The sequence below is a fragment of the Macrobrachium rosenbergii genome, chromosome 26 (assembly GCF_040412425.1).
Source record: "Macrobrachium rosenbergii isolate ZJJX-2024 chromosome 26, ASM4041242v1, whole genome shotgun sequence".
Lineage (NCBI taxonomy): Eukaryota > Metazoa > Arthropoda > Malacostraca > Decapoda > Palaemonidae > Macrobrachium > Macrobrachium rosenbergii.
Window position 1 is genome coordinate 1151849 of NC_089766.1, and position 24159 is coordinate 1176007.

The window sequence follows — 24159 nt, forward strand, 5'->3', positions numbered from 1 at the left end:
TCGTCCTCACTACTGTGATCGTTTAATTATCCGTGTGGGGAACCAGGCTTCTATAACAACCTTGGTGATTTATTACGCAAAAGCATTTGCTATTTTCGAACACATGCACCATTCCTCGAGCCCTTCAAAAACAAATGGGCCTTGGGATAGACATGAATACATAGCTGGCGAGTATTCTGGGTACATATTGTAAGTGGCAAGTGTCATATTGATACTTTTTAAAGTTCTAGTGTAAATTTAAGTGCTGTTGTTGTTGATTTTCTTGGATAAAGAGTAGTTTATGGTTTAGGCATAATATTTTTTTAGTAGGATGAACATTGTGAGCTAAAATCCATTTCAGTACTGATTTTAGCATTACAGTGAATGTAGTTAATATGGATGTTTCATGTTTTGGGTCATTGCAAAAACAGTATACTGTATATTGTGGTTGCATTATTGCTGCTGTAGATTTTTCTTATGTGGCTGTACTCTGGTTCTAAATATAACGGGCGTGAAAATTTATCATTATTCCTATTGTTCGTACAACCAGTGTAACACCTGACATTTGTCAAAAAAGGAGGCAAAATTTTGTTTGAACAATTTTTTTTTTATTCATGAGGTTTTTCCTTCTCAATTCATCTATTAGCAAAGGCAAGAAAATTGTTTTAAAACCTTTTAATTAGAGAATGCCGTGAAGGCAGATATGGAACTGGGCAAAAGAGGCTTTTTATTTTATTTTTTCTCGTAAATCATCTAGACAACCTGTTTTTGTATGTACGTCTCAAGTTGGTGGGAGCAAATGTTATGGAAATTTACTAACGGCAATGCCTTAGTCTTATACTGGGTTAAATTGTTTTTGTTAGGAGCCTGTTTATGGGAGTAGATACTGAACCAGTTTGTACTAGGAAATAAAATATTTAACATTTTAAGTGAAGCATGAGCACAGTACTTGTTAAGTAATGCTTTACCTTTATTCCAAAGTCTTCTTTAAACATTACATATGAATTAAACACTTAAGTCTTTATATTATTTGTTAATTAAATATTAGTTATTACTGTCAATCGGTAGTCATTTTTATCAGCCTTCACATTCTGATAAAAATGACTACTGATTGACAGTAACAACTAATATTTAATTAACAAATAATATAAAGACTTAAGTGTTTAATTCATACGTAATATTTAAAGAAGACTTCGCGAATTTTAACTACTGCATTTACGGCAGGTTCAGTCCTCTGGGATAGATGGTAGCGATTGTAGTCGTCTCTCTGACACTGGAGATGCAACTGATTTTAGGACTTCTTTTTTTTTAGCACATATGATAATCTCAGCTTTTGTGGGTTTTGCTCTATTAATAAGACCAGGAAGACTTGGTTAAGATGGCTGGGTTTTGCTCATCTAAGATAATGTGATTTTTAAAGTGTAGGAACAAAAAAGCCTGTTTTTAAAGTTCATGGACACTGAATGATGATTTAGGCTCACATATATTTGGCATATTGTAGCATTTATGTAGTTTTGACACCTGGAAATATGTATGTAATCATTTTAAGTTTAAACAAGTAAAAGCATACAAAATTTACTCTTGTCCGACCACTTGATTCGTTTGCAGTGTAGTCTTACAAGTTAGGGACAGTCACATAGTCTTTTGAATAATTCTTTGTCGTGATTTGTAAGCTTAAAAAATATAAGATCAAAGTAATCACCCCCATATTTGAACTTTTCAATTCAGTAGTGGGCAGTAATTCTTTGATAAACAGAAAAACTTTTTGATTAGTGTGAAAATTTCGTAAACTTTTTTGTTTTTACTTTACTTGAAGATGAAAAAGGATGACTAAAACTTGAGTGACCACCTGGGTTGTACCGTTTCTGGGCGATGTTTTTATAACTTAAAAATCTTGTATAACCTCACCTTGCCTTGCCAATGGCTTTGAGACCACTACAGGAGGAAGAATGCTCATGATGGAAATAGAAATATATGTAAAACATTTAGCTTAATGACTTGTGATAATGATTTTAATTGTAAGTTCAGAGCCAACAAACACACCTCGACCATATCATGACTCAAATGAATTCTGTGTTGCTCTTTGAACGGCAGTCGAACCCCCATGAATCCCAGGAATCAGCTACTGAAGGTGATGCTTAGGCTAAGATTGTGTAAGATTGTGGATGATTGTTTTGTATCGCTGCATGGACGCTTCTTTGTCTTGACGCTTTTTTTTTTTTAAAGTCCTTCTCTCGATCATTGTGCTTCGTTATGTGCGGATCGTTCCGTTTACCTACCGTCTTGTTTTTCGCCATTATTTTCTGTGGAATCTACTCGGCACCTTCTCTTGTTTTTCGTAGCATCCGGCAGTGTTTAGATCAGTAGTCCTTTTTGTCTGGCAGCCATACCAGCTGTATGTGAAGGTCTGTTAGCCTTTGGATTTTTCTGATTTATTTTCTTGGAAATTACGTGTAAAGGCTGATCGGCCGTCCTTACCGAGTGCTCGGCATACTGTACTTGTGCTTGTTTTTGTGTTGCATGCTTTCGGTGTCCTTAAAATGTAGTTTGATGGAATAATTTATTCTTCTTTTACTACATAACATTTAACAGTTAAAAACCGTTTATTTTTCATCGTTATACAGTATTTTATATAAATCCTCTTATTTGCGCTATAGTGACTAATCTTTGGATGTACAACAGAACTTGCAACTTTTAAGGGAGCTGAATGATGTGTAGGAATGGATATTAAGGTATATTGTACACTGTTTTTCATCAGGTGCTGGGTAATATTACACCATATCTAGAGTCTGTGCCTTTTGCAACTTTGTATTGCTTTAATATACGGTACATGAGAAATTAACTGGTAAACTCATTGGTAAAGAAATTGCGTTTGGTGGCATTGTAGATGCACAGAAATATGAGGCTCCCATAATTTCAGTAGGGATCTATAATAAAATTACTGTTTTAATTCCCCCAAAAAAGTTTATTTCACACTGTTTTCATTACAAAAAAATCTTTGGACATCAAGCAGTTAATCATATGTTGCCTTGTATCTGCAGACTTGGAAGTCCTTGTCACACCAACTTCTGTATGTCAGGACTGAGAAGCCTCAAGAATTATAGGTTACTGGACACAGAAAATATTAAAACTAAATTTTAAATTCAATTTCCCAAAATTAATAAGTAAAAAAAAATATCACAAAAGCACTCGACAAAACCAGCCAACCTAGGTAAAATGAATACCGAGTGAATTGGTTAGTGTCAATTTCCAAGAGTTAACCTGTTAAGCGTCCCCCCCGGATGAGCTCGCCGCTAACGCATGCCAACGCTTTTTCTTGCAATTAGCGGTCATATCACTGATGATAGTTTTTCAAAGTTATTGATTTTTATGCTTATAATTCGTACTGTAGTTAAGAGTAGGAATTTTATTAAATGATAGGATAAAAAACTATTACTACTACTATTATTTTAATTTATAAGACTACAAAATACTGAATGAAAAGTGTTGTACATACATGCACTATTATTCTTTTGTATGCCAATCTCTAAAGCAGGGGCTACACACAATCCATCTATGTACTCGTGATTGTGGAGACAAATGTTCTACATTCTCATCTGGAAACTGATTTGCAAATCTGTTTGTTTCTTTCTTTCACGAGTAATCAATGATTTCATCATCAAATTATTTCTCAAAAATTCTAATGGATTCTCTTTATCCTCAACTGAAAATTTCACTCAGCAACAAAAGTAAAGGGATATCTTGGAGTCCAGTCACTCGGCAATGAGAAGTCATCTTCACTTCCGCTATTGGAAGAAAAGTTTGTTTCTTCAATATCCTCATCATGGAGGATTCAGAACTAGAGCTCTCAGCATCAAATATGTCTTCAGTATCAGACACCTCGTCTAGGATTTGATTTATCTCACCTGAAGACATACGCCTCCTCTTTGTGACATTCATTGAGAACGACATCAAAGCCGTGTTGTCTCTGAAAACGCCCGAAGCGTACTGAAAAAAAAATAGTCATCTAGGCATCAAGCGACCAACTGAAAAGAGTTGCCAGGGAGGAAATAAGTCATCAATTACAGCTTACGTGTTCTGAGAGTGTTACCAAATGATGTTCCAACATTTTCCATACGAGTAAACGTATTATTACGGGGCTGACAGCCTGAAAAGCAGAGTTAAAGTCTTGAACGTAATATCCCGTTGAAGGCGCTACCGAGTAGATCGCAGTAAACGTATTATTACGTGGGTGACGCTTAACAGGTTAAGGAAGGCATAAAAATGTAAAGGCATATTTTGCCATAACCCAAGAGCAAACGTGTTGTACACCAACATCCAACTTAATTCAGTGGTAAAATTTCATACAGAACACTAAAGACAGGGAAGTACAGATGAAATTATTCAAGTCAATAATGAATAATGAGGCCCAGCAAAAACAAATTGTAAAATGATTTTCCTGGAAAGTGCAAAAGGCTTACAACAACAATCACACAAAGTGAAAGTAAAGCAGGTGTTCTGCCATAGGAATGGCCAAGTATGCACAGTGGAAGCCTCTCAACTTCGACCGGGACGAGTTGGTTTGACTAGGATTTCCTCATCCATGATAATAAGGCAGCGTACAACTAACAAGGTTGTGACGAAACAATCTAAATTATATTTAGGTATCCTGTAACCACATTAAAACTTGGAGCAAAGTTTGTAGATATGACAACGAAACATTTTTAATAATGGGCAGTGTCCCTTAGGCTGCCCCAGCTCAATTGCTTTGCCTTGAAGTTCCTCTTTTTTATCATCTTCCCTTGTAGTTGTTCGACTTCTTCGACTCATCTTTCTCCAATTTTCATCCCTTGGGTAAGAACACGACCTTTGTGCCAACCCTGTCAAGGTAAAAACAATCAGGAAGTGGGCTTAGTTGTAAGGTTGAGGTACTGAAGCTTACAATAGGAAATTGTCATTGTTTCAAACAACAGAAGTTTTATAAAAAAAAATTTTCAGAATTTGATTTTATGAATTGAATGAAAGGATAATCCTTCAGTTTAGTAATTTTGTACGAAAGGATAATCCTTCAGTTTAGGCATTTCTGCGGGAGATAGTCTTAACAAAAGAAAGATATTAACAACAATGACAAAACAGTTTAAAAATAAAGCAGAAAATCATAGAAAACAAGTTTGAAATTTGCAATGTAAATTTATAATAAAATATAGTGTATACAGTATACATATACAGTATTTACATTTTCTGTCCAACAAGAAGAATTCATGGGTAATGAAAACAAAAATTTTAATTCCTGTTTGGTTAAAATACTAAATTTTTATGTCTACCCAACTCAAGATCTTTTAATACAACTAGCTTTTAGAACAGAAACTCCTGTCAACTTCTAAAGACAATGGTGATAGTTGAAACATTCAGGGGAAGAGACAATTTTACCATTTATTTTAACATCAAACAGGTGCTTCCAAGTAAAGTGAAATGACAATCTAGAGAGGTACTGATGAATTTTCAAGTGTTAGAAATTGATCGTACTGCATATACTTACTCCTACAATCGTTTTTTAATCAATTTTCTCATTTTTTCGTATTTACAATGCCATACGATTTCATGAGACTTGAATTAGGAAATATGTATCCAGTTTGCAGTCCGATTTCAGTTGTAAAAGGTTTCTGTTTCAGGCTAAAGTATGGTCGTACAGTTTTATTGTCTCAGTTGAAACTTCTGCATTAGATACACAAGAGGAGTTGGTGCATTTTCCGTCATAAAATGTTATCTTCATGCTTAAAAAATGTTTAGAGGGCATAATTAAGTTACTTGAAATAAATAATGAAAAAAAAAAAAGCTTAAGTCGGCATTTTTGCCAGTCACAAACGTACACTGTAGCAATAACGTTGTTCTCTCAAACACTGACTTTAGTATTTCTGTCTTCATGTACTGTATTTTATGAACATAGCAACTTTCAAGAAGAGCATACAGTCTCTGCTTGGCCTTTAGAATGGTTGCTTGTACAGCAATTTTCTTCTAATGAGGGAAGACTGTGCCTATAGCATACAGTACTGTAATACAAATCTCAGGCTCCAAATAAACATTATGCTCAGGAACTTTGGTGATGGAGATGATTTTTAAAAACGGCAGACCACTGCTCTCTCTCTCTCTCTCTCTCTCTCTCTCTCTCTCTCTCTCTCTCTCTCTCTCTCTCTCTCTCTCTCTCTCTCTCTCTCTGTTTATCTTTTACATTCTAAATTTATTCCTTTCCTGTTTCCTAATCAAAGTTGGTGTGACATGGCACCTTTCTCTCTTGAGTGGGTATTGTTGTTCTGTTAGGATTCTGTTCACTGTAGTTCGCTTGTCTTGAAAAATTTTAGGTACTGTGCTATGTCCTTTCCTCAGCAAATCCAATATGCGTAAAGATACATATTCAGTGGTGGGTTCTCTTGTTGCAGATAGTCCGCTTTTAACCTGTGCTGTCCACACAAACGCCACATCTTGTGGGAACACGTTAAGAATATGAAATGGCAGTCATAATGCATATAGGACTTTCCATCCCATTGTCTGACCAATTTCAGTTGTTCAGTCTTCAGAAGGGCATTTGGAAATCGTAGAACATATATTATGTCTCCTCTTGATAAAATAACTGAATCCTATAATGCACAGGGATGATATTCTATAATCTCAACTTTTTGGGCTTCGTAAGAAGGGGGAAGTAATGAAGTGAAAAGTAATTCAAAGTAAGGGCCAGGAATTTTCCATGAATTTCACATGGTTTGCTTGAAAAGGAATCAATTTATGAATTCTAGTTATACATAAGTGAAACGTACAGCACTAAAATCAGTGCAAGCACTATGAGGAAACCTAGACGCGAACAAACCCACGAATAATTAATGAGTGATCGTACTGTTTCTCGAGATATTAAATCCACTCGGTGTAACCTTTTAGCAACAGTTGTTCAAGGCTTCACTGTTTTGTTTTTTTTTGGTTTTGCAACAAATGGCTTTTTTTTTTTTTTGTAGTGCAGTATTTTTTTTTTTTTTTTGAGGACTGTAATCGATGTGATGTGATTCTTGACGCTTTAGCTACATTGTCTTTGCAGTAGTCTGCATTGGCGCTGATTGTATGTTGCTAAAAGTAGACTTTGTGAATGATCAGTTGGAGTTTCAGTTATGTTCCCATTTGTTACGTTAAGTTGACTTCAGTATTTAGATCACTTGGCCCTCTGAAAAAGGGAGTTTATATTTTTAAACAGCTAATTACTGTAGGATATGATAAATTTTGTCTATGGAATATGGGTAGACATCTGTCAGTTTGTTTTAGCAAACTAAACTTCAGTGCATTAATTTACCAGCAGCTTTTAGGACTGAACAGTCTAATACATTGCTTCTGCATAGTAGATCTATAGCACATTAACAATCTATACATTCTTGGCAGCCACCTTGTATCCTGACTGACAACAAATCTTTGTATTTTCATTTCTCGGAGGTCATTAGTCAATGGCTACTACAGTACTTTCATAGGTACAAAGTGTTTACTGTTTTATACAAATATAATTTCGATCTGTGTTTAATGTCCTCCCATTTTTTGCAGCTTCGTAGAGCGTACACGGCCCAGTGCGAAGAGCTCAAGCTGCTGAGAAGACAACTCATCATCAAAGACCGTCGCATTCACGAGCTCGAGAACCAACTCAAAGCGATGACCAAATAAAGGCGGAAGCACATCGGGATTTAACAAAAGGAGGCATAAGGCCATTTTTTTTATATGCAAGGTCAACGAAAAATACAAGCTAGCTCTGAATTTCTGAGCACTCACAGGTGCTAAGATTCTACAAAAAAAAAAATAAAATACAAAAACAAAATATAATGCAGTACCTTTCAGAAGCGGAGGTTATATGTTCTTTTTTTTTTTTTTCCAATCTTGAGGGCAGTGTGGTTTTAGTTAGAAAACATGTGCTCTTTGGAGCAAAACTGAAACATGAACAATACAACACTTTACCGAAATACCAAGAGGGAGTTTGAAGTCACAGACATATAGGCTTAGGCATTAATAGATTTCAGTGTTGCATATTGTAGGCAAGTTTTTCAATGATGGTTTAAGGGTGTAAACAGTTTGATGGTACACACTTGGTTAGGATTATTAGACATCCTATAGCTTTTATATGAAATTAGGAAATACAAAAAAACACAAAGTTTCACCTGTTCTTCGCATTTCCCCAATGGATAATTGTATTTTTCTACTTGGGAAAGATGGCAAAGGCGTGGATGAATCTTCACGACCTTTTGCCCACCGACACATAAACTAATGTAGGAATGTCAGCGTTAATATCTCCTGTAACAGATCAGCTTGCAACAGCTGTTTACACGTCGTAGAAGGTGCAGTAGGCACAGATCCCCATTCAAACCACTTCTGTAAGAGCAAATCTTTGGAAACCTAGACCTGGGAATCTGTTTGCTGTTTAACTTTAGATTTCTGTAATTCCCCATTCCCAAATAGACCAGCTGTAAAGATTAAAGATAAAAATCCTGAATTAATGGGGTTGAATGACAAATTAGCCACCCCCATGATGCAATTATCATTTACAGCATTCCACAATAGCCTTCCTATTGCCTTTTAGGTTAGTCTACACCCAATGTGTGGTCATAACATACTTCAGTGTCTCCGTATTGTTCAAAGTCCCATTATGAAACCCCATTCAATTTTGCAATAAGGTAAAACACTCGTTAGCACATCTACCTATAAAGACGTTTCCTTGCAATCTAGATTTAGTTTTCCAAGTGTAACCCTTCCAATCATGTGTTACTGTGACAAATAAGTACCCTGAACAACTCTGCAGCGTTGACACTCCTCGGATTTAATTTCCCAACCACGTTGCCCTCAAGCACGAACTCTAATTTTTGCTCGTAGTTCAAATAATTACAAACTTAAATGTTATAAGTCATGGTACAATTGTTCCCACTATACATTCCAGTATTTTATGCCAGTAGTGATGGCAGTTGAAGTGCCCACTTTTAGCCTTTCTCAAATTTCTCTCTTCCTCTATCTCTCTCAAAGTGAAAACAAATACTTGAACTGGTACGTACCCTTTTATCGTCACCCTCTCGCGTCAGCAGAGCGAATATCGAGTGCTGCTGCCGTTCCACAAAGCGCAATCTCAGCATGGTCGGCCTTACCTTGATTGTGAAGTCCTCTTGTACGCTTAAGCTCAGGAGCGACCACTACCAAAGAAGTTTCCTTTGTATTTTTAAGTTACGGAAGGATTTTCTGTTTTTTAAGGTTCCTGGAAAAGTTACAAAAAAAGGCATATCAGTTATGTTCATTCTTTGTCCCCAGATGTAAGAAAAATTCATTTTATTTTTATATTTTTGTTCATGATCACAATCCTTTTCATGAGATACAAGAACACAGCCCCCAAAATGGAATTTGTGTGGTTCAAAGGCCTCAGCGGCTAATTTTTGGTCTTTCCAGCGACCCCCTTCACTGCCTGTTGCTGTGTATCCAGTTAATATTTTGTGTTCATCGTCGGAAAACCGTTCTCAAACTCAAAGTGTGATTTTCATCTCGAGATATTTCAGCTCTTTAAGATTTATATAAGAATGCTAAAGAAGGAACTGTAGATTCTACTTTATAATCCCAGTCCCTATCTCTTTTTCATCCCAGTTCTATCGTATATATACGCTAAGAGTACGTTGTATAATATGCAAATTGTGTTGTGATATGGTGACTACATTTCATTATTACTTCTGTAACCCAAGTGACACACATGCTTACAGGTTATATATATATACGGCTATTGTTTAACCAGGGTTGACACCAATGTAGTGTTTGTTAGCGAAGACTATACATATACTTTTTAGTTTTCTTTCAAGCGAACAGTGGTTTAATATCATGGTCTTTTATAAAATGCTAGATTATTGCAAAAAAAAAAAGGTTCAAAAAAAATTAAAAAACAAATATCTACATAACTGCACAACTCATGGTGTCTAGATATTAGCTTGTCTACAGGGGTTGTCAAAGTAGCAATTACAATATATATATATATATATATATATATATATATATATATATATATATATATATATATATATATATATATATATATATAATAGCATTTCGGCTGCAGTGCTTTATAAATACTTAGTCATGGGACTCGTTTGAAAAGCATATGTGTTAACTGTGACAAGTGTGGTGCCAAAACATAAAAAAAAAAAAAAACTCACGCTTGTTTTACTCAGCTTTTTTTATCGTCGCGCGTGCTGTAACGTACACATACTCGCTACACAGGATTACGGGATTCGTGAAACCTTTACTACAAATAATCGAAAGTACTAATGTTAAGCACAAGTTCTTTTGGGAGATTTATTTCAATTTTCATTGTCAATACTCAGTCAAACATATCCTTTTCAGATTTTTTCGTGTTGTTGTGATCTCGACAAAGCTGCTACCGATTACACTTTTTTTTTTTCCTTGGTCTTGTCAGTCAGACATCAGAGACGCACTTTGTCGTCACGAGCCTTGACAAAGACGTTCGTTGTGACAGAAACATGACGTAGGTAGCAATAATAAAGAAGTTTTAAATTCCTGTGGTGTTTTATTTCACGAACCAGCTTTTGCCAGCTTTGAGATTTACGCTTGGAATACGATTGAAGAAAAAGGATAGACTTGCACAGACCTTCAAATGGGCAAGAATCACGAAAGTACCTAGAAATGAATAGCGGCAGACATTTTGAATAAAAACCTGCCAAATGTATTTGACTTAATTTTTGAGATTAAGAAGTTTTCTATCAAATGCAATTGGGATTAACAAATTCAGAGGTTTTCTATCAAATGCAACTTGATTAACGAATTCAGAGGTTTTCTATCAAATGTAATTTAAGATTAATGAATCAAGAGGTTTTCTATCAAATGTAACTTGGGATTAATGAATCAAGAGGTTTTCTATCAAATGTAATTTGGGATTAATGAATCAAGTGGTATTCTATCAAATGTAATTTGAGATTAATGAATCACGAGGTTTTCTATCAAACGTAATTTGGAATTAATGAATTACGAGGTTTTGTATGGATCACTTATATTAGGCCCAACTGGCAATATGTAATTAATAGGTTTGTTTGTTCTTATACTTTCAGCCATTAACCATTAAATTTTAATGATACTGTACCATGGAACTAAAATGTACCATTTCTGGTGCACCTTGACCAAAAGTAGACCAGCCTGTAAGAAGCCAGATATGGACCTCTAGACTGGTCCTAAACCACCAGATGTGTAAAAAGCTTGTTCTTTTAGCATCTGAAACTAAAAAAAAATTTATCTGCTCCCAGGAGCAATAAAGGTCAAACTAAACCAAGTAATTTAGACATTCAGAGGTTTTTTAAGCAACCCACAACAAGCCATTTTTTTTTTCAGTGACTTTTGAGACGTGACACCCCATAGTTGTCAAAGCATAAAGGTTAGCTGTTAATATAATTCACAGCTACCTTTTATGCTCTGACAACTATGGGGTCTCAAATCTCACAAGTCACTGGAAAAAAAACAGCTTGGTTTAGTTTAACCTTTATTATAAACCACGCCAAAGGTAGCACTGAAACGTCACGAGAGAAATGGACGACCATGGAGTCTCCTGTCGACAAGTAGGCTATATTGAATGATGTCTTTCATCTACATAAACGTTACTTTGGAAGCTGAAAAAAAAATATTTTACAGACTTTTAAGACCATTCTGTCCCACTACGCAAGCAAAAATAAGGAGAAACGGGAAGGTGCTTTGTAATAAAAAGATATTGCCTGCTTCATTATACAGTAACTGCTACTGGAAGTAAGGAAAATAAAATGATGACCTCGGGCAGGTTTTGATACCCAGACAGATGGGCAGTATTTTCTAAAATTAAAACTGTAAAAGAAAATAACTGGAGAAAGTAAAAGACAATACACAAAGTTAAGTATATCTTAGTTTAACCAGACCACTGTGCTGATGAACAGCTCTCCTAGGGCTGGCCCGAAGGATTAGACTTATTTTACGTGTCTGATAACGGTTACCTAGCAACGGGCCCTACAGCTTATTGTGGAATCCGAACCACATTATACCAAGAAATGAATTTCTATCACCAGAAATAAATTCCTCTAATTCTTCACTGGTCGGTCGGAGAGTCGAACGCTGGGACAACTGCGTGCTAGCCGAGAGCTCTACCCACCCATCGAATGAAGAACTTTACACGGCTAAGAACCAACTGGTTACCTAGCAACGGGACCTACAGCTTATTGTGGAATCCGAACCACATTACAGCGAGAAATGAATTTCTATCACCAGAAATAACAAAAAAATATATATAAAAGGGTGAAATTACGATTGAAAAATTACGCAATATGCGAGTAATGTTCTAAACAATCTCAATTTAGGTAAAAAAAAAATTGAAAAGGGAACCTTTTAAAAAGTACACAAGGTAATTAATTACAAGTGAATCTAAAGTAGTACAACCTTAAAACAGTAATTACCTAACTACAACTTAATCAAAACGAACCTGCTTGAAAATACTAGAACCTTTAAAAGGTATATATAATGTAATTAATTAATTACCTACTTACACCCTAATAGCAGAACCTTTAACTAGTGTACAAGGTGTACAACTTACTTGAAAGGGTATGAACTGTCTAATTACAAGTTACCCAAAAGTAGCAGAACCTTTACACAGTACATACTAATAATTACTGACCTTAATTAGATATCATTAAACCACTGTATTCACCCACAAGCCCATTACTGGGTCCAAACAGTCATTGATTCAAGAACTATACTACATTGAGTGTTTACTCGTCCACACATGAAACCTTCGCCCTATCAAACAACACACATGTAGTGACGTCACGTCATTCTCTAGGCCTATAAAATCTATGTAATATATATTTCATAATGTTAAATACTCTCTTAGTCTTTAATACACGTCAAGGAATTTTATAGATGTTGAAAGATGATAGATTTCTTAAGGATTTTTAATCCTTCGTTTATTGTGGAGGTCAATTTCCGAGATACTGAGAAAATAAATAATAAGTATTTTTAGCTTTTGAACTAAGTCATTAATTAACGCGTTTTGACCTCTCAAGCGGTTGTGTGACCTTGCAGGAGAGGTCAAGGTCAACGAAAATGCTGTGGAAATAACCCTGGCGATTAAAATCCCCGTCACGTTTCATTTAAAAGCAGAGAAACGCTTGAACTAAGCTTCGTGCTATTAGCGTTTCAAACAAGCTGGTCATATTACATCCAACCAGCTTTAGTGCTCTATATCAACGTGACATAAAGCAGCTTAATCATCAAAACCAACAGCAGCGGCTTAGATCAAGCTTAAATAAGCATAAATAAGCTTTAAATTCTGGTTTCTTTGAGGTATGTGGTACGACCGATACGTACGACTTGACCCAAACCTGACACTGTCTTCGGCCACAAGATGGCGGCTTCGTTAACAACTGGGAATTCATCCTCACTAAAGTAAATTTGTCCTCAGCGTCCTTATAAAGAGAGAGAGAGAGAGAGAGAGAGAGAGAGAGAGAGAGAGAGAGAGAGAGAGAGAGAGAGAGAGAGGGGGGCTGTAGTCTAAAATTCATGTGAAAATGTGGTAGGTAACAAGACCCATTGTACAAAAAAATAGGTTGAATTTACCACAGGCAAAAGAAAATGAATTTGTGTGTGAGAGAAATAGAGAGAGAGAGAGAGAGAGAGAGAGAGAGAGAGAGAGAGAGAGAGAGAGAGAGAGAGAGAGGCTATAAGCTCAAATTGATGTGAAAATGTGATATGTAAAAGGACCCATTGTACTAAAACGGTTAAAATTTAAAATAGGTAAAAGAAAATAGATTTGTGTGAGAGAGAGAGAGAGAGAGAGAGAGAGAGAGAGAGAGAGAGAGAGAGAGAGAGAGAGAGAGAGAGGCTATAAGCCCAAACTGATGTGAAAATGTTTTAAGTATAACGACCCATTGTACTAAAACAGTTAAAATTTACAACAGGCAAAAGAAAATGAGAGAGAGAGAGAGAGAGAGAGAGAGAGAGAGAGAGAGAGAGAGAGAGAGAGAGGCTGCTGCAAGCTCCTATCCACGCGGAAATATTCTAAGTATGAAGGCCCTAGAGACCTTATAAAATCAAATAAAACATAAAAACGTATTACAAATATAAATCAAATATAATAAACTTGAGTATAAAGTAATCCATACGAGTGATTATTGAATATAATTGATTACTTTACCATAAGTAGTTATTGATGGTAGAGTTATAAATATTACGTTAGGCTTGTCAATATCTGATACAGTATCCTCACTTATTGACAAGGTAGTTAATTATAGCTAACACTTTGCAAGGGTACCATTTGTATCCTCACAAATAACTAAAACATAAATAAATATAAACACTTGAGTTAATTCTTGATTGCATATGTCCGGAACTAGTTAATAATTGGTGTATCTGCAAAACTCATATATTCTGAAATTAATTAATCTGCGATGTATCCAAAACTAAAGTATTCTCAAAACTAGTTGAATAGTGTATTCTCCATACCTAGTTAAACAATGTATTCTCAAAAACTAGTTAAATCATGTATTCTCAAAACTAATTTTCTCAAAAACTAGTTAAATAATGTACTCTCAAAACTAATTAATAATGTATTCTCAAAACTAGTTAAGAATGTATTCTCAAAACTAGTTGAAAATTGTATTCTCAAAACTAATCAATAATGTATTCTCAAAAACTAGTTAAATAATGTATTCTCAAAACTAATTAATAATGTATTTTCAAAAACTAGTTAAATAATGTATTCTCAAAAACTAGTTTAAATGTCTTCTCCAAACCTAGTTAAATAATGTACTCTCAAAAACTAATTAATTGACCATGTATCCTCAACAGAATTAAATTATACATCCCATCCTCAAAACTAATTATGTATCGAAAGATTAATTATGTATTCTCAAAAACTAATTAATTGATCGTGTATCCTCAAAACTAAATATGTATCTCAAGACTAATTAATTATGTATCCTCAAAAACTAATTATTTGATCGTGTATCCTCAAAACTAAATATGTATCTCAAGACTAATTAATTATGCATCTTCAAAAACTAATTATTTGATCGTGTATCCTCAAAACTAATTATGTATCTCAAAACTAATTAATTATGCATCATCTTCAAAAACTAATTAATTGATCATGTATCCTCAAAACTAATTATGTATCTCAAGACTAATTATGCATCTTCAAAAACTAATTAACTGATCATGTATCCTCAAAACTAATTATGTATCTCAAGACTAATTATGCATCTTCAAAAACTAATTAATTGATCATGTATCCTCAAAACTAATTATGTATCTCAAGACTAATTATGCATCTTCAAAAACTAATTAATTGATCATGTATCCTCAAAACTAATTATGTATCTCAAGACTAATTATGCATCTTCAAAAACTAATTAATTGATCATGTATCCTCAAAACTAATTATGTATCTCAAGACTAATTAATTATGTATCCTCAAAAACTAATTAAATACCGGAAAAAAAAATTCAAAAGCACAGCACTGTATGAGACAACAGCGTCCTCTATTTGTAACAATAATTAACATCTTAACATTTCTGTACTGGCACTGTAACCATACTTCATTTGATAATACAAAATATTAATTACGATTTTCTAACAATTTACTGTAGCCATATTTCATCTGATATTTTATTCCTAATTTTTTTTAAAATTTAGTTTAAACCAAAATTTTAATTAATTCACTGAAAAATTATAAATTCAAATGAAAATTATGCTGGGGATATCAAGTGTATCCTAAAATCCTACTGTAAGGATTAGAGTAGGATTTTAGGATGCCCTGTTGATTTCCATAAAATCCTACTGTAAGGATCCTTACAATAGGATTTTAGGGAATCAACAGGGTATCCTAAATCCTACTGTTAGGGATATCAACAGGGTGTCCTAAAATCCTAGTGAAATCCTTACAGTAGGATTTTAGGGAAGTCAACAGGGCATTCTAAATCCTACTGTAAGGATTACAGTAGGATTTTAGGATACCCTGTTAATATCCCTAGCATAATTTTCATTGAAATTCATAATAGCTTATATATATATATATATATATATATATATATATATATATATATATATATATATATATATATATATATATATATATATATATATATATATATATATATATATATATATATATATATATATATATATATATATATATATATATATATATATATATATATATATATATGCCCACCCCCTCTCAAAAATTCAGCCCCTAAAACTCACCCCCCCTAAAACTGAACCCCACAAAGGACCAGTCTACAACACTTAGAGAGGGTCTCAAAATCAGTTATACATTGAGCCAACGTGGGAGAAGAAGATAATGATGATGGTGTTGGTGGCGACCTTAGGAAATGCCACGCCCTGCCCAACGTAGTTTCTGTGCCCTCAGGGGGCCAACGCCCAGGTATCCCAAAAAATTGGGGTCTTCTTATATAAAGGGCTACAGGACTTTCCCCCAATTGTTATGTAAGTTTCAGGAGTTGAAGGTTAGCCAGGGTGTAGTTGTGTAAATGTACAAATGTATAAAAGTGTACACTTGTAAAACATACATACACACGCGCGTGTGTGGGTGTGCATAAATGTACATGAACGTGATTTTTCTAAACATGAATAATAATACAAACATGCTGTGAGACTGAGTAGGCGGTGTGTTTGTATGAATGTACACTTGTAAAACACACACACGTGTATGTATACATATGTATATGTACACCAAACGTGATGTTTGTATACAAGAATAATATAAACACATGACTGCGTCTATCCGTACATCTATGTATCTAAAGCAGTTTTCCCTCTCTGCGAAAAACCGGTCTAGGTGGGGCCACATTCCGCCATATTGGACTACGGAGCAGAAGAAGAAGAAGAAGAAGAAGAAGAGAGAGAGAGAGAGAGAGAGAGAAATAAACTCCGTTGCTAAGCAATACAAGTGAGCAAAAAAAACCGGTCGATTCTTTTTCTGGGAGGACTCATCTAAACCAGCTCTTCGCGCACGAGAGAGAGAGAGAGAGAGAGAGAGAGAGAGAGAGAGAGAGAGAGAGAGAGAGTCATTCCTCCCTAAAGCGGAAAGGGAAATCGCCCAAACCGGCGATTTACCAACGAGATGGGGGGGGTTGGGGGGGGGGCCAAACCTGTTGCTTCAGAGGGCTGCTGCAGTTGCATAATATTACACTTCAGGAAGGTCTCGATTCGCCGAAAATGGGTGGGTCCTTTTTTTTTTAAACCGTAATAGTTGGGAGGGGGCGGGGGTTCTTGCTACCCCTAATCCTCAATGGATTCTCTTTTAAAAACAAAAATTGTTTATAAATGTTTTTAAATTCAAATTAAGTCAATTCTAGACACATTTTAATTAACATAATTTCAACGGTGCACAATATAGACACAAAATAACAGTTTTAACAATTTTTAAAAACATTCTTTTTCATTGTATTCAAAATAGGTCGATTATATGGACAGACACTTTTTAGTTTTCTGCAAAAGAAAACTATTGTGCCGGCTTTGTCTGTCCGTCCGCACTTTATTCTGTCCGCCCTCAGATCTTAAAAACTACCGAGGCTAGAGGGCTGCAAATTGGCACGTTGATCATCCACCCTCCAATCATCAAACATACCAAATTGCAGCCCTCTAGCCTCTTCAGTAGTTTTTATTTTATTTAAAGTTAAAGTTAGCCACAATCGTGCTTCTGGCAACGCAACAACACATACCACCACGGCCGGCTGAGAGTTTCATGGGCCGCGGCTCATACAGCATTATACCGAGACTACCGAAGACAGATCTATTTTCGGTGGCCTTGATTATGCGTTGTACAGAAAACTCGATTGCGCCGAAGAAACTTCGGCGCATTTTTTACTTTTTTTTTTAATTAAAATCAGTTCGAAAATCCAAAATTCAGCCACAAAACACAAATAGATTATATAGACACAAACGCATTTTTAAAATGTTCTAAAATGTTTTTTAATTTTAAAAATTCAAAATGAGGTCAGTTCTCAAGACACATAATTAACAAAATTATTATTATTATTATTATTATTATTATTATTATTATTATTATTATTATTATTATTATTATTATTATTATTATTATTATTCAAATCAGCTCTACGATCTATAAGTCAATCACAATACATAAATATATTCTGTAGGCAAAAATACAATTTAAAAAATTTTTAAACTTTTTTTTTTTAAATTCCAATTTGATCCATTTTAAAGACACTTGCATCCATAAAAAACTTTATTCAAATCATTTTTTAAAACTTAGATTAGGTCGATTCAATAGACATAAATGCATAAATTTTTTTAAAAATTAGTATTAAAATCATATTTTTTATTTAAATGAGGTCGATTCTGCAGCCGCAAATCCATTTTAAAAATTTTTTTCACTCAAATCTTTACTTTTATTCAAATTGGGTCAATTCAATATAGAGATACATTTCAGAAAAAAATTTTTTATGAACACTTTGGTCACAAAACAAAAACGAGAAACTTCGGCGCAATCGAGTTTTCTGTGCGGACAGAAAAAGTCCCGACAGAAGAAAGTGCGGACGGAAAAACTGCGGACAGAAAAAAGTGCGGACAGAAAAAAGTGCGGACGGACAGACAAAGCCTTCACAACAGTTTTCTTTTACAGAAAACTAATAAAACTCTAAGTACGACAAGCAAGAGATTGTCTCCGAATTCAGTATTACGCAAAAGGCAAGGTGACAAGGACACGGGTGCCGTCTCCTTGACAAAAGCAAAAACAAAAAAATACAAGTAAATAAAAGCGTTGAAAATCTTCAAGGTGAGTTTGGGTGTCGTCACTTGAATTCATTTTGTTAAGGGGACTAATAATAATAATAATAATAATAATAATAATAATAATAATAATAATAATAATAATAATAATAATAAAATAATAATGATTTTAATAATAAAATTAAAAATAATATTGATTTTATAAAAATTAAAAATAATAATATTCTTTTTATAATAATAATAATAATAATAATAATAATAATAATAATAATAATATTGATATTACCATAAAAATTAAAATAAAAGTATACTTATAATAATAATAATAATAATAATAATAATAATAATAATAATAATAATAATAATATCTACATTACCATAAAAATATTAGAAAAACATGAACATTTACAATATTATAAAGAAAACTTTGGTTATGACACTTAAAAAACATTAATTCAACTATTCATATCGAGAAATATTTGTCATGGCCAGCTGAACGATCCTACCAATGAAGGTGTTGGAACGATCCTCGCAATAAAGGAATTGGAACGATCCTACCAATAAAGGAATTGGAACGATCTTATCAATAAAGGTATTGGAACGATCTTATCAATAAAGGTATTGGAACGATCTTATCAATAAAGGTATTGGAACGATCTTATCAATAAAGGTATTGGAACGATCTTATCATTAAAGGAATTGGAACAATCTTATCAATAAAGGAATTGGAACAATCTTATCAATAAAGGAATTGGAACGATCTTATCAATAGAGGAATTGGAAAGATCTTATCAATAAAGGTACTGGAACGATCTTATCAATAAAGGTATTGGAACGATCTTATCAATAAAGGAATTGGAACAATCTTATCAATAAAGGATCTTATCAATAAAGGAATTGGAACGATCTTATCAATAAAGGTACTGGAACGATCTTATCAATAAAGGTATTGGAACGATCTTATCAATAAAGGTATTGGAACGATCTTATCAATAAAGGAATTGGAACAATCTTATCAATAAAGGAATTGGAACAATCTTATCAATAAAGGAATTGGAACGATCTTATCAATAATCAATAAAGGTATTGGAACGATCTTATCAATAAAGGTACTGGAATGATCTTATCAATAAAGGAATTGGAACTATCTTATCAATAAAGGTATTGGAACGATCTTATCAATAAAGGTATTGGAACGATCTTATCAATAAAGGTATTGGAACGATCTTATCAATAAAGGAATTGGAACAATCTTATCAATAAAGGAATTGGAACAATCTTATCAATAAAGGAATTGGAACGATCTTATCAATAGAGGAATTGGAAAGATCTTATCAATAAAGGTACTGGAACGATCTTATCAATAAAGGTATTGGAACGATCTTATCAATAAAGGAATTGGAACAATCTTATCAATAAAGGAATTGGAACAATCTTATCAATAAAGGAATTGGAACGATCTTATCAATAGAGGAATTGGAAAGATCTTATCAATAAAGGTATTGGAACGATCTTATCAATAAAGGTACTGGAATGATCTTATCAATAAAGGAATTGGAACGATCTTATCAATAAAGGTATTGGAACAATCTTATCAATAAAGGAATTGGAACGATCTTATCAATAAAGGAACTGTAACGATCTTATCAATAAAGGTACTGGAACGATCTTATCAATAAAGAAATTGGAACGATCTTATCAATAAAGGTATTGGAACGATCTTATCAATAAAGGCATTGGAACGATCTTATCAATAAAGGAATTGGAACAATCTTATCAATAAAGGAATTGTAACGATCTTATCAATAAAGGTACTGGAACAATCTTATCAATAAAGAATTTGGAACGATCTTATCAATAAAGGAATTGGAACGATCTTATCAATAAAGGAATTGTAACGATCTTATCAATAAAGGTACTGGAACAATCTTATCAATAAAGAAATTGGAACGATCTTATCAATAAAGGCATTGGAATGATCTTATCAATAAAGGAATTGTAACGATCTTATCAATAAAGGAATTGTAACGATCTTATCAATAAAGCTACTGGAACGATCTTATCAATAAAGGAATTGGAATGATCTTATCAATAAAGGAATTGGAACAATCTTATCAATAAAGGAATAGGAACGATCCTACCAATAAAGGAATTCGAACGATCTTATCAATAAAGGAATAGGAACGATCCTGTCAATAACGGAATCAGAACGATCTTACTAGTATAGGAATCAGAACGATCCGATCAATAAAGGAATAGGAACAATCCCATCAATAAATGAATTGGAACGATCCTGTCAATAAAGAAATCAGAATGATCCTACCAGTAAAGGAACTGGAAGGATCCTATCAATACAGGAATAGGAACAATCCTATCAATGAATGAATCGGAACGATCCTACCAGAAAAGGAATTGGAACGATCCTATCGATAAAGGAATTGGAACGATCTTATTAATAAAGGAACTGGAACGATCCTATAAATAAAGAATTGGAACGATCCTACTTATGAAGGAATTTGCTGATCCCATCAATAATGAAATTACACGATCCCATCAATAAATGAATCAGGGTGATCCTATCAATAAAGGAATTGGAACGATCCTACCAATTAAGTAATGACACAATCCTATAAAGGTATCCTATCAGTAAAGCAATGGGACGATCCTATAAAAGGGCAATGGGACGACCCAATCAGTTAAGTGTTATAGACGATCCTACCAATAATGGAAATGGCAGTCCTACAGCAATAAAGGCACGGGACGATCCACTCAATAAAGGAGTAAGACAGTCCTATCAATAAGGATTTACGCAGCCCTTCCAATCTCGAGAAACATATACATATATATATATATATGTTTTTAAATAATAATAATAATAATAATAATAATAATAATAATAATAATAATAATAATAATAATATAAAACCACAAAAACTGACCTCAGACAAAACTGCAACACCAACGCAGAGCCGTTACAAGGACAACCCCCTTCCTCCCAATCTACTACTACTAACACAGCATAGACAAAAGGAAAGATACCCTATTTCCCCCCTCCCCACGCCCTCCCATCCCCTCCCCATCCCTTCCCATTATACCCCCCGCACTAAAAGGAGCAGTTACCAAGATACCCCAACTGGAACGGGGCACGGGTGTGGTCGAAGATGAGCAACTATATAAGGGTCACCCTACCATCTGCCAGGCATCACATCGCATCTTCACTCGGCCTGGGAAAGGATTCGATCGTTTGTGTGTCTGTGGTGTTTGTTTGTGAGCGTTTGTGTCTCTCCTTCGACATGAAGCTGAAGATCGTTGTAAGTAGACGACGGGTGTGTTTGTTTAGTGTTCCTTGTGAGGAGTTGGGAGTGTTTTGGTACTTAAAAGAATGTGTATATCAGTGTATACCTAGTTAAGGGAAATGCTAAGTGCATAGTTTGTTTCAAATTTCTTTAGTTTTTAATTTATGCAAACACACACACACACACACACACACAAACACATAATATGTATATATCAAATATAAGGGAGCACATAGAAACGCCAAATTGTGGAAAATAAAAGCTATATTTCAGAGACCAAACTGTCTCTCTCCTCAGGCAAATAGTGAATGGGAGAGAGACAGTTTCGTCTCTGAAATATAGCCTTTATTTTCCACATTCTGGCATTTCTGTAGGCTCCCTTATATTTGATGGAATCCTGTTTTAACAGAAAATATTTCAGTCATATATATATATATATATATATATATATATATATATATATATATATATATATATATATATATATATACATACACACATTTGTTTTAAGATTTTAGTGAACTCCTTTTACTTATAATGGGTTTGTCTTGGAATTAGGTGTTTTGTTTTAAATGTTTTCACTTCACAAAGAGCTGTTGCCATTGCGTATCTCCATGAATTAATTTGTTAATAATGTTCGCAAATTATATTTCATAGCCTTGAAAATGCGACTTGGAATTCGTCATGAAACGTCGGCATTGAAAATAAACTGTTAGAGGACGAGGACGCCTTTCCTATATATATAAATATATATATATATATATATATATATATATATATATATATATATATATATATATATATATATATATATATATATATATATATACAAAATCACCAAAAATTTGAATTCTGGTTATTCAAAATTTAAAACTCTGGCTTAGGAACCTCAATGAAATAAGGAATAAATTAAAAAGATAAAGACAAAATTTTAAAAATTAAATATTCAACATTGATGTTCAAATCTTGGTATTCTCAAGGACACTGTACAAAAAGGGCAACGTCAAGGCTATTGCCCCAAAAAACAAGGATACTTCCCAAGGGCAAGGTGCCCATACAGAGAGAGAGAGAGAGAGAGAGAGAGAGAGAGAGAGAGAGAGAGAGAGAGAAGGACCCATACACAAGGTCTGGGTAAAAAGACGAATCATCCCACAGTAAAGTAAATTTATATATATAGATATATATTATAGAGAGAGAGAGAGAGAGAGAGAGAGAGAAGAGAGAGAGAGAGAGAGAGAGAGAGAGAGCCATACACAAGGTCTGGGTAAAAGAGAGAATCATCCACAACAAATCCCACAACAAAGAGATATATATTAGAGAGAGACAGAGAGAGAGAGAGAGAGAGACCCATACACAAGGTCTCGGTAAAAAGAGAGAGAGAGAGAGTTGCCACCCCACAAACAATAGTGGAAATTATATTGTTATTATTATACTTGTTATTAGTATAATAATAATAATATTACTCCATTTTTGATTCACATATCTGCTCCATTCCAGGTGGTCCTCTTCGCCCTAGCAGCCTACTGCTACGCCGACGACGATGACGACGACCACGACGACAGCGACGAGGTCATGACAGTCTCCGAGGTCCGCATGACCCACCTCATGCCAGAGGTCAGGTCCATCCCAATTCCCTCCCACGTCCCCCTGGTCAAGACCCTGCCCACTCCCTCGGTGAGAAGTGATGCTTCCGTTGTCCATGGTCAGTCTTCCAGCCCCGCAGTCATGAAGATTCCCAAACCAGGCATCCGGTTCGACGTTCCAGTGGCCCATGGAGTGCCCCTTCCAGTCGAGAGGACCGTCCATACGCCAACCACCTTCCAGGTTCCAGTTCCAGCTCCAGCAACCCCCGCCGTCATGCCAAAGACGACCCTCCAGGTCGAGATTCCAGCCCCGACTCTGAGGACCGGAGCCGCGGCGTCCGTCGTCCACGGCCTCTCTTCCAGCCCGGCCGTCATGAAGATTCCAGGACCCGGCTTGAAATTCAGCGTTCCAGAGGCCGCCCAGGGAGTTCCCCTTCCCATGCCAGCCGCTTCAGTTGTTCCAAAACCTGCGCCAGTTATTACCACGAAGGCCGCCGTCGACATTCCAGCAGCCGTGAGCTCTTCTCCCTTCC

The 24159-nt window shown here is 34.7% G+C and overlaps 2 protein-coding genes across 12 annotated transcripts in view; both read left to right on the top strand.

Annotated features, from left to right (window-relative positions):
• LOC136852887 (coronin-1A-like) overlaps window positions 1-9333 on the top strand; it is a 76518-nt gene extending 67185 nt beyond the window's left edge. For 7 of the 11 annotated variants that reach the window (XM_067127819.1, XM_067127804.1, XM_067127807.1 and 4 more), the window contains one exon: window positions 7534-9333. In XM_067127819.1, the coding sequence (XP_066983920.1) occupies window positions 7534-7650 (117 nt within the window). In that variant the 3' untranslated portion in view covers window positions 7651-9333. Of the gene's footprint in view, window positions 1-2073; window positions 2133-7533 lie in introns of all 11 variants that reach the window. The other 4 variants (XM_067127815.1, XM_067127814.1, XM_067127808.1 and 1 more) reach the window with 4 other exon arrangements.
• Window positions 9334-21959: 12626 nt separating this feature from the next.
• LOC136852722 (calphotin-like) overlaps window positions 21960-24159 on the top strand; it is a 3578-nt gene continuing 1378 nt past the window's right edge. The window contains exons 1-2 of the mRNA XM_067127643.1: window positions 21960-22058; window positions 23541-24159. The exon at window positions 23541-24159 is cut by the window's right edge and continues 1378 nt beyond it. Of these exons, the coding sequence (XP_066983744.1) occupies window positions 22041-22058; window positions 23541-24159 (637 nt within the window). The 5' untranslated portion in view covers window positions 21960-22040. The remainder of the gene's footprint in view (window positions 22059-23540) is intronic.